The sequence below is a fragment of the Schistocerca serialis genome, chromosome 4 (assembly GCF_023864345.2).
Source record: "Schistocerca serialis cubense isolate TAMUIC-IGC-003099 chromosome 4, iqSchSeri2.2, whole genome shotgun sequence".
Classification (NCBI taxonomy): Eukaryota; Metazoa; Arthropoda; class Insecta; order Orthoptera; family Acrididae; genus Schistocerca; species Schistocerca serialis.
Window position 1 is genome coordinate 273962089 of NC_064641.1, and position 12294 is coordinate 273974382.

Consider the following 12294-nt stretch of genomic DNA (forward strand, 5'->3'; position numbering starts at 1 on the left):
TGTTCATTAAACGACTGTGGGGAACTGTGTCGAACGCCTTGCGGAAGAAACACGGCATCTACCTGTGAACCCGTGTCTATGGCTCTCTGAGTCTCGTGGACGAATAGCGCGAGCTGGGTTTCACACGACCGTCTTTTTCGAAAGCCATGCTGATTCCTACAGAGTAGATTTCTAGTCTCCAAAAAAGTCATTATACATAATACGTGTTCCACAATTCTACAACTGATCGATGTTAGAGATATAAGTCTATAGTTCTGCACATCTGTTCGAAGTCCCTTCTTGAAAACGGGGATGACCTGTGCCCTTTTCCAATCCTCTGGAACGCTACGCTCTTCTAGAGACCTACGGTACACCGCTGCAAGAAGAGGGGCAAGTTCCTTCGCGTACTCTGTGTAAAATCGAACTGGTATCCCATCAGGTCCAGCGGCCTTTCCTCTTTTGAGCGATTTTAATTGTTTCTCTATCCCTCTGTCGTCTATTTCGATATCTACCATTTTGTCATCTGTGCGACAATCTCGAGAAGGAACTACAGTGCAGTCTTCCTCTGTGAAACAGCTATGGAAAAAGACATTTAGTATTTCGGCCTTTAGTCTGTCATCCTCTGTTTCAGTACCATTTTGGTCACAGAGTGTCTGGACATTTTGTTTTGATCCACCTACCGCTTTGACATAAGACCAAAATTTCTTAGGATTGTCTGCCAAGTCAGTACATAGAACTTTACTTTCGAATTCATTGAACGCCTCTCGCATAGCCCTCCTCACACTACATTTCGCTTCGCGTAATTTTTGTTTGTTTGCAAGGCTTTGGCTATGTTTATGTTTGCTGTTAAGTTCCCTTTGCTTCCGCAGCAGTTTTCTAACTCGGTTGTTGCATCACGGTGGCTCTTTTCCATCTCTTACGATCTTGCTTGGCACATACTCATCTAACGCATGTTTACGATGGTTTTGAACTTTGTCCACTGATCCTCAACACTATCTGCACTTGAGACAAAACTTTTGTGTTGAGCCGTCAGGTACTGTGTAATCTGCCTTTTGTCACTTTTGCTAAACAGAAAAATGTTCCTACCTTTTTTAATATTTCTATTTACGGCTGAAATCATCGATGCAGTAACCGCTTTATGATCGCTGATTCCCTGTTCTGCGTTAACTGTTTCAAATAGTTCGGCTCTGTTTGTCACCAGAAGGTCTAATATGTTATCGCCACGAGTCGGTTCTCTGTTTAACTGCTCAAGGTAGTTTTCAGATAAAGCACTTAAAAAAATTTCACTGGGTTCTTTGTCCCTGCCACCCGTTATGAACGTTTGAGTATCCCAGTCTATATCTGGCAAATTAAAATCTCCACCCAGAACTATAACATGGTGGGGAAATCTACTCGAAATATTTTCCAAATTATCCTTCAGGTGCTCAGCCACAACAGCTGCTGAGCCAGGGGGCCTATAGAGACATCCAATTACCATTACTGGGCTGCTTTAACCGTGACCTTCACCCAAATTATTTCACATTTCGGATCTCCGTCAATTTCCTTCGATACTATTGCACTTCTTATCGCTATAAACACGCCTCCCCCTTCACTGTCCAGCCTGTCTCTGCGGTATACATTCCAATCTGAGTTTAGGATTTCATTACTGTTTACGTCTGGTTTCAGCCAACTTTCTGTCCCTAGTACTATATGGGTGTTGTGACCGTTTATTAATGAGAGCAGTTCTGGGACCTTTCTGTAGATGCTCCTGCAGTTTACTAATAGCACTTTAATATTCTTATTCCCTGTTGCATCTTGCCTACTCCTACCTTGCTGCGTCTCAGGAGGCGTCTTGTCGGGCCTAGGGAGGGAATTCTCTAACCTAAAAAACCCACATGTGCACTCCACACGTACTCCGCTACCCTTGTAGCCGCTTTCGGCGTGTAGTGCACGCCTGACCTATTCAGGGGGATCCTACATATCTCCACCCGATAGCGGAGGTCGAGAAATTTGCACCCCAGATCTCCGCAGAATCGTCTGAGCCTCTGGTTTAAGCCTTCCACTCGGCTCCAAACCAGAGGACCGCGATTGGTTCTGGGAACGATACTACAAATAGTTAGCTCTGATTCCACCCCGCGAGCGAGGCTTTCCGCTTTCACCAATTCCGCCAACCGCCTCATTTTCCAGTTTCGACGGCTTCCTGTGGACATTCCCACACGTATGACGTACGTTTAACTGAAAGATGTATCGAGCTCTACTTATACGAGGGCAGTATCACGCATCTGATATACCCATCCATCTTGCTTGTGGACATCTCTGTCCCTTCCCTAATCCATCTTCCACATTCGACATCGCCAACATGTATAACGTGCTTCACAAGCTTCGACATGGTCACGAATCGAACAGTGACCCGAATAAACAATAAATTTCCTTTACTTCATGTCTATGGTCACAAATTTTTTTGTCATCAGACTACCGGTTTCGGTCTATAATGACCATCATCAGACCTGTTTTATAAAATTATTGTGACATGTTTTTATAAAATGGATCTGATGACTGTCATTATAGACCGAAACCGGTAGTCTGATGTCAAAACATTTGTGGCCATAGACGTGAAGCAAACGAAATTTATTATATATAACATAGTTAAATTTAATGAAAACATGTCTTGAACCCTAATGGGACTGACCATCACCACAGTGACAACATAGCCACTTGGGGGTGAACATCACCATCCACTCCATGATCCCATCATCCTGCTGCGACAGGTCCCTGTAATCATCGCCAGCATCTGTCACCAATCAAAACTGTTCCTACCACTATATGTTATACTTCTATGGAGCTGCTTGTATCTTGTAACAAGCCGAAATTGGCATACATTTCATTTATTTGCTCATCATGTTCGAGCGAATCACATGGTTGGGAAGCGAGCCGAATTGTCATTACGATACTCGGTGAACCCCAACGCCACCCACAAAATTTCGGTTGTTCTTCAGGGACCCTTTCGGAGTATTTTGATATAAGGAAGCCACGGTCTCAGGTGACTTGGCACAGAGAAATTACGTTTCGTTTGCTTTATTACACCCTTTCATCTTTGTATCTGTATTGCAACGAAAATATCTGCACAACAATGCAAATGTCGACAGTATGCATTGTGCGTTTTGTTTGTAAACAAACTTATCCCAATCACTGGCGGTTCTTTATCCTACGCCTTCCAGTATGGCAGCGAAACTTTGTAGATATTCCAGTATGTTAATGCGGAATCGATTAAAGTTGGAAAAAAATTAATTGTAATTTTGGCCACCAGGTGCAAATCTGGATATGCTATGAATGCAAGAAAACACTGTAGAAATGTTTCCAAATGTAATGAATTAGGAATGGGACGTGGGGAGAAAAGGTCAAACGAATGAGAAAGGCACAATGTTGATTTTGTTGTTAACCGCTGCTTGCACAATTTGTTCAATATGAGCACTGGTGACGGCGACAAGATGCTTCATCCGTAAAACGATGTTGTCAGAAGTTGCAATGGAGTACGAACAATGTTTTCCTTTGAACTGGCCTTCAGATCTGGTAGAGACTGAATGTGTCACTGGTAAACGTGATCTTTCAGATATCCCCAGAGAAAGAGACATGGAAAACGTCTGGAGATAACACGTTCGTCGAAGGTTGCATTAAGCAGATCTTTCACTGGGCGAGCGACATGAGATGTTTCACCATCTTGCATGAAAATGCTGATTTCCACACAGCAGCGATTTCCAAAGCAGAGAGCACGTTCTGTACAAGGAGGTCTCGATAACGTGCGGACATCTCAGTACACCTGACAGTTCTTCTGGGTGTATTTTCCTGAAAGAAGAACGGACCGAGAATAAAGGTGCTTGTGGATCCAAACTACACAGTCACATATGGCGAGTGCAGTGGCTCTTCCTGCACAACACGCGGTTTAACACTACCCCAAATTCGCTAGTTTTGTGAGTTCATTGCACCCTGTATCTCGTCACTCCACAGAACGTTGCCCAGCCACATGTCATCAACTTCGATCTTTACCAGAAATCGAAGAGCAAATTCAGAACGTTGCTGTGGATCTTGGGGTTTCAGATGCTGCACCGCTTGGATCTTGTACGGGTACCAATCTAAAATAGACCGCAAAACTTTCCGTATTGTGTGTCATAGGTCGGACAATACTCACAACACCGCACGACTACTAACACCACCTGGCGCACATCTACATTTCAAAATTTTTTCATGAACGCATTAGCATATCTACGCTGAAACGCGATGATTCCAGCCGACGCTGGACCTGCGTGAGTAGCTGCACTTTAATTGCAGAGTTGAGAGTGATACACAACAGCATGGATAGGTTCACTGCTGAAGATCTGCAGAGATTACAGATGCAAAAGTCTTTTGAACTGGTTGACATCACCACAGGGATAACAACAGCATCGAGATATTGCACTTCTCTTCAGTTTTATTCAGTGGCGTATCGGCCAACTCCTTATACTTATTAGCGCTTGTGTGAGGCATAGCTTGAACAGCATGGGATATGTAGAAAGTGTTCGAACGAATTTGACCCTGCATATGCCGATACTTTACTTAAATAAATTAGACACTTACTCCACACGATCGACCTGTATCTGCAAGCTCGTGGAGTATGTATTTGATTCAGTAAATTCACGATGGTTATAGACCGTGGTGTGTAGGAAGTTTGATGAATGTTGCGCTCACCCTGACATGCGGCTGGCGAAGTCTCCCGCCTGATGCTCGTCGTACCACGCCATTTCTTGCCGTAGCGCAGACCTCAAGTACAGGTCGCGGATTCTGTGGATCTGTGGACAGACAAAACAATTCATTCTTATAGACATCACAATTTAAAGACATGTTTAAATTCCTTGTGAAGTATTTCACCAAACTATTCTAGGAAACAGCAGTAAGCCTCGGTCACATCGGATAGCGAATTTATGCTACAATTTTACCTAATTTTCGAAAAACGACAAAAGCTCTCGTGTTTTAGTTACTAATTGCAGGGTAGCTAAGAAAATCTAAACTAATATCATTATGATACCCAACTATAAAGCTTATTACGCTCACTATCATATATCAGATAATCCTTGAAAACAGCAACTCGAACTGGGAACAGTAGAAACTAAAATTGTTTGTAACAAGTGTAAGTGAGGGTTACTACATTCCACTGAGTACGTTTGAGTCATACGAATCCCTTATGAATTCATAATACACTGACGAAACAAAAAATCGCAACATCAAAAAATAATTAATGTGGAGCAATGAAATTTCTTTAATTCATTTGTCTAGGTAACATATTTAAGTGATTCAAACTGCAAGATAACATGCTAATGTAAGTGCGAGATAAATGTGAAATGCTGGTACAGTTATAACCATTGTAACCGCCAGAATGTTGAATGCAATCATGCAAAATTGCATGAATTGTGTTGTATAGGTGCCGGATGTTATTTTGTGGGATGGAGTTCCATGCCTGTTGCACTTGATCGGCCAGTACAGGGATGATTAGTGCTGACTATGGATGACGCTAGAGTTACCGTCCGGTGATGTCCCACATGTGCTCTACTGGAGACAATCTGTAGATCATGCTGGGTTACAACGGCGGTATGTGGGCGAGTGTTATCCTGTTGGAACACAGCCTGTGGAATACTACTCATGAATGGCAGAATGACAGATCGAATCACCAAACTGACGTACAAATTTGCAATCAGGGTGCGTGGAATAACCACGTGTGTCATTCGAAATCGCTTCCCAGACGGTAACTCCAGATGTGGATCCATTGTGTCTACCACTCCGACAGGTTGATTTCAGGTCCTAAAATGGCCTCCTCCTAATCAACATACGGCCATCAGTGGCACCGAGGCAGAACGAGCTTCCATCAGAAAACACAACCTATCTCCACCCTGCCCTCCAATGAGTTCTCGCTTGACGTCACTGAAGCCGAAAATGGCGGTGGTTTGGGGTAAGTGGAACGCACGATACGTAGTATCTAGCTCGGACCTGTTCTTGAAGTAACCGATTTTTAACAGGTCGTTGTGTCACTGTGGTCCCAGCTGCTCTTCAGATTATCACTGCAGATGCAGTACGATGCGCCAGAGCCATACGCTGACCGCGAGGGTCTTCCCTGTCAACATTGCCACGTGGCCGTCCGGAGCCCGGTTTTCTTGCAGCCATACATTCTCATCGCCACTGCTGCTAGCACCGAGCGAGGTGGCGCAGTGGTTAGCACACTGGACTCGCATTCGGGAGGACGACGGTTCAATCCCGTCTCCAACCATCCTGATTTAGGTTTTCCGTGATTTCCCTAAATCGTTTCAGGCAAATGCCGGGATGGTTCCTTTGAAAGGACACGGCCGATTTCCTTCCCAATCCTTCCCTAACCCAAGCCTGCGCTCCGTCTCTAATGACCTCGTTGTCGACGGGACGTTAAACACTAACCACCACCACCACTGCTGCTAGCAGTCACGTACAGACTACATTCCTGCCAAGTCTTCCTGTAATATCACAGCTACTCGTAACCCTTTTGCACAACTTCTTTCGAACCCAATGACGTGTTGACAACGGCGTCTTTGTCGCGTTAAAAGCAGTCTTGACTAACATCAATTCACTACGTGAAATCCCAAAGGTAACCTACGGTCACGAACGCTGACAGCGTATATTTAAAATAAGCCTGATTTGCACTCTCATGTTTTTGATGTAGAAACACGCCTAAAAAATTTCGTTTATGTCGCACAACTCCTTCTTGGTTTTGCAACCTTTTTTTTCTGTCAGTGTATGTAAACAACAGAACGCATTGATCATGGGAAGGTATTGACATTCACTTAGTTTTTCAGATTCACTCATCAAAGACTGTGTGATAAGGAACTATTTTCTCGACTGCCGTACTTAATTACGTTATTAATATCTCAAATGACTCGGGACGGTTGCTACGTATTTTGGAGTTCGGATATATTTCCAACAAAATTGTAAAGTTTATCTTAAAGACTTAACATCTTCCACCAGTGTTGTCAAAGGAAGCTGGATTAACTCCTGGAACTTCCTTCTTTACACCGAGAGATTCAAATCTCTTTCTGACTTTATGATATCATCAACAAAACATGTTTTCGATTATCTTCACGTTATTAAATCAGTGAGTAATTCAAATAACGTATCTATCTTGGAGGAAAGAGACTTTGGCGCATGTTCAGCAGTGAGAACTTGTTTCTAACGCCTATAATCGCACAACGGGCAGTCAGCTACATTCCTGATGATGCATTGCTTGCAGAAGAAATAGTTTTACAGAACTAGTTTCTCCGATTTGTTGTCAACATTCTATCCTGCCATAGGGCTGTGCCACTCAACGGTCGTCAAAACATCATTTGTGTAGTAACAATGGCGTGCAAACTGGCCGTTCGACGAATATTGGATAGACTGCTTTGATTGAAGTTTGGCCTATAATTGCGCCAGTTTTTTAAATGTGAAATACAAAAGTAAACACTTCAACAGCCAAGATAGCTAACTACAACTTTTTGATGGGGGATTACGGTAAATGCAAGTTTTCGTCATCGGATCTTATGCAAATACCTCTCAGTATATCTCCATAATATGCACAGTAATTGGCCAAAACGATTGGATATATTTAGTAAACAATTCCTTATTCCGGTTTCATATATGTATATACAGAGCAAATCATGTAATAGGATTATTACACAAACATTAAGAAATATTGTCATCGGGGTGTACTAGAAAACATCACATACAAGGCAAAACAAATTACAATGAATTTAAAAATCTCATATTGATAAAACACTGCAATATACACTGTAAGTAACTTATTACAGGAAATATGTATATTTTCTGTAATACAGATACCACTGATGATGGGCAACGCTCGACACTAGGCAGGTGAAATAAAATACTACCCCAAAGCAGCTTTTGTCAAACAGTTAATTAATAAGATGACGTATTTATAAAATTACAATGTACGGTCCTGGTTGTTGAAGGTTTACTTCTATATTCCACATTACTCTAGATCGCCTCCGCACTTGAAAGGTTAAATGATTACGTTTCGCTTGCAATTTTCAGTTTTATTTTATTTATTGTTCTACAGCACAATTACGGCCTTAGGCCATTCTCATGAGTCATTTACCGTCGCTGATTTTGGAACAATGTAACATCTACAAATGTCGACATACTTGAAAATGGCCCAAGGCTGAAATTGTTAAGCAATAGAACAAATAAAAATGATAGTTGCAGGTGGGGTACAATTATTTAGACTACTGGATAGTTAACAAACAAGGTATGCTATTAAATGTAGTATAGATGGTCGTAAATTTGATAGTTTATCGTGTAAAAGAAGCTATGAGTCATTTTGTTCACTGTCGCTGCATGTATTATTGTTCCCTCGCGTGGTATACAATATATGAGGTTTTGTAGAGCAATTTTTTATTATCAGTTTAAAGGTATTGAAGCTAGCAGTCGAGGGCATTACAACTATGAGCTGCATGTGATCGTCAACCAGCAGCTCCTGAAGTCCTGGGTTCACGAAAGGCCTTAAGAGAACTGCAGTGTTGCAGGAAAACCGTGCCTCTGTGTACAAACTGTCGATTCACTGTTGCCTGCTAATCGTCTGATTGGGTGACACTGGCAACAGCCATCCTCAGAGTCACCACTCCATAGGCATTTTGACTGTCTAATTACGTGTTCAGAAATGTGACACAGGCTGCCATGTGATAACCGTCTGTTTTAATAACGGTTTTAGTTTCAAAAGACGCAGCCCAATGCTCAAAAGGATTTTTTGAATTTCATACTGTCTGTGGAAGCGGTGCCAAGACAGCGTCAACGGAGAAGCGCCGTCAGTGCGTCATCTCGTCGCAGTTATTAGACGCAGTCGACCAGTGCTGATTTGTTCTTTAAATTGCTTACCGGCCGACGGTTGGTATCACAGGCGGACAACGCAACAGTCTTCGAAGTTGACTATAGTCACATCTATTGCAGAAAATACCTTAACTTTGAGACACTTGCAAACACTGCAGACGGTCCATCGAACCCTTTGATGGCCAGGTAGGCGTCTCTGCTGGAGACGTCAGTGATGCGCTTCCACTGACCCGTTTTAAGCAGAATAGCCTTGTGTTCGAGGGAGTGGAGACTTGAACGTTCATGCGGCCATCCGCTTTCCGTGGTTTTCCAAAACTAATTCAGGCAGATGATGGGATGGCTCCGCTTATAGTCCCACTGCGGACTGCCAGTCCCATCCTTGTCATACTAGTTTATAAGCATGTAAATTCTTGTATGTATAAATTAAGTTATTTTTGTTGCAGTTACATTTAAAGACCCTGAGATGTCCAATGTCTCAGTAAAAGGTATCTACGAAGAAAAAGATAATATAATTATAGTGATTTCTCTCTGCAATGTGACGGATATTTCTAAATTTTCTGGGTCACCTACCTGTCTGTGTGCGACACAGTTGAAAGTAAAGGTGGAGACGTAGGTAAGGAGACAGTTGATGGCGCCCATGATGCACCAGTACATGGCGTATTTCTTGGCATCATCCAGGAAAATTGTCGCGTCTTTGTCGGAGACTGTTGTCCCAGAGGCAGTTGCATTTGCCACGGCTGAACCGAAGTCCACCATAGTCTTAACGAAGCCCCCGAACAGCAGGTTGTTGATCGGCTCCGTGACAGCCTCGCCCAGGCCAGCCATCAGGCCTATCGCGAGAGCAAGTCGCTCCCCGATTGTCGAGAAACGGTACTGCGAAACAAGTCATTTCCATTCACTGTAGCTGAATGTTACTTGTGTGACAGGGACCACGACGACTCATATTTTAATTAAAATAGCAGCTTCAGGGTCGCAGCCTTACTGTGACCCATGATGATTCTAGGTCACAGCTCGACAATTTAGGTGACGACGAGAAAGAGCGTTTCAGAATGGGGCTGCGACCCCAAAACTAGTGACTAAGATAAAATTTAAATAAATAGAATAAAAATAATAAAGTACAGTTAAATAAACAGAATAAAAATAATAAAGTATAGCAGCAGAACTGCCATTTACAGGAAAATATTTCATCAGGCGTCTGAAAGGGGTGGTGGGCAGAAAAATGCTTGTTCCATCCTGGGATCTAGAGTACATTTACATTATATTACGTTAATACTTGTTGCATAGATCGTGAATACGACATTTCATTACGATGTGAAACGAGTCAGTTACCATAAGGTTTCCATACATGATATAATTCAAATTTTTTATTTTATTTTTGTTTTCATTTTCTACCTTTTATTTTATTTTTTTACCATTACTACTTCATATTTAAAAATTCATCTATGGAGTAGAAACGATTGTCAGTCAGAAATTCTTTTAGTTTGTTTTTAAATGCCTGTTGGCTCTCTGTCAGACATTTAATGCTGTTGCGTAAATGACAAGAGACATTTGTGGCAGCATAGTTCACCCAAATCTGTGCCAAAGTCAGACTTAACGCAGAATAGAGAAGATCATCCTTCTTCTTGTGCTGCAGTTGTGCACTATGCTACTATTTTTTTAATTGGGTTGAGTTATTAATAATAAATTTCATAAGTGAATGTTTGTATTGTGAAGGTGAATATCCATAGTTCCTTAAATAAATGTCTGTAAAGTAATATTGGACGGGCTCCAGCTTCTGCTTGCACTCTTTTGTCCAATGAAAACTTCTTCTCTTTATGATAAACTACTCCAAAATATCAAGGCACATGAAACAAGTGAATGAAAATAAGCATAAATGTTTCAGCAGATCACCAGTGTTTTTTTTCCAGTTCAGTTTCTCGCCTGTATACACAACCAGAATTTTGATTGTTCTGCCTTAGTTACAGATTATTGTTCAAACTCTGTATTTATCAACGCTGTTTATGCCATGTACTGTACAGAACTGTATTTATGGTGTTTTCTCAAAATTTGGTGAGAGCCCATCTGCAGCGAACCACTCGATAATTTTCTGAAACACATTATTTATAATTTCCTCAGCTAATTCAAGTTACCATACTTGTATCATCGGTAAAAAACAAACTAGCTATGCTTCTTCATTAACATAGAGTGTCAAATCATTAACATGTATTAAGAAAAATAAGGGACACAAGTCTGTATCATGTTGTACACTGTTCTTCATACCTCCGTAATTAGAGGACTCTGTTGATTTTGGCACACTATCTGTACCGTTAATTTCAACCTTCTGCATTCTTCCTATTAAATATGAATTACACCAATTACGAAATGTCGCATGTATACCTTAATACGTAAGCTTAGCTTCAAGAATTTCATGATTTACACAGTCAAAAGCCTTTGAGAGATCACAAAAAATCCCAGTCGTTTAACAATAGCCTATACAGCCTATCCAGTGAGCTACTACATATGTGGCTGATAATCCTACTTCTCCGTTTGGAACAAGCTTTTACTATTCTGGTGGAGATGCCATCAATTCCATGAGAGCTTTTACTTTTGAGTGGATTAATTATTTTCCGAATTTCATTAGGAATTTTATCGAATTGCATGGTCATTGCTTCTTCCACACACAGCTTGCATTTTATAATGAACATCTTGATGCTGTTTTCTCTACAACATTTAAAAATGATTACTAAAATGAATTTTAACCATAGTGGATACTGTAGAACTCCGTGACTGTTCCTTTATAGGGTGTAGAAAAGTACCTGCTACCAGTCACAAAAAAAGTTTATTTATTTGTCACACGACCGGTTTTGGGCTTGCGTCCATCCCCAGGTGTTTATACATTCATGTACACATTTATACTGTTGGAGATCACTGTATAAATACAAAAAAAATTATTTGCTGGTGACTACACAGATACAAGTGGGACAATTGTAACTGATAAGGCAGCATTTGACGAAGATATATCCGTACTTAGATAAAGATGGAGCACCATTTTTACAGCTACGCTGTGGTGATAGTTTGGCCACTTAGTTACACAGTTATTGTCATTTTCACGTCCATATTTCAGTTTTACCAAGTATAGCTTCATATTTCAAAGTAATGATGTGCACTCATGAAATACACTATGTTTACATACAGACATGTGGACTGTGGTCAAAAACTTAGATGTAACAGTTATAAAGGTGTTGCTCATACAGAAACTTGTAGGTTTTGGTCAAAGAACTTAGCCACAGGAAGTGCAAGGGTGTTGCATATATAGAAATTTAAAAAGATATTATAGACTCCGACGTTTCTTGATACATATTATGAAATTTTTTTATTCACATTTTTGTCAGAGAACTTAGATCTAGGAATTACAATGATGTTATATATATGAAATTACTCAAAGCTATTACAAATTAAAAAATGACAGCTAGAATTGTTTTGAGC

General features: G+C 41.1%; 1 protein-coding gene across 1 annotated transcript in view; it reads right to left on the reverse strand.

Annotated features, from left to right (window-relative positions):
- The window catches only part of LOC126474390 (ATP-dependent translocase ABCB1-like), a 142972-nt gene extending 133472 nt beyond the window's left edge, over positions 1-9500 (reverse strand). The window contains exons 1-2 of the mRNA XM_050101858.1: positions 9400-9500; positions 4681-4781 (exon numbers count right to left, since the gene is read on the reverse strand). Of these exons, the coding sequence (XP_049957815.1) occupies positions 4681-4781; positions 9400-9483 (185 nt within the window). The 5' untranslated portion in view covers positions 9484-9500. The remainder of the gene's footprint in view (positions 1-4680; positions 4782-9399) is intronic.
- Between the last annotated feature and the right edge of the window lie 2794 nt (positions 9501-12294).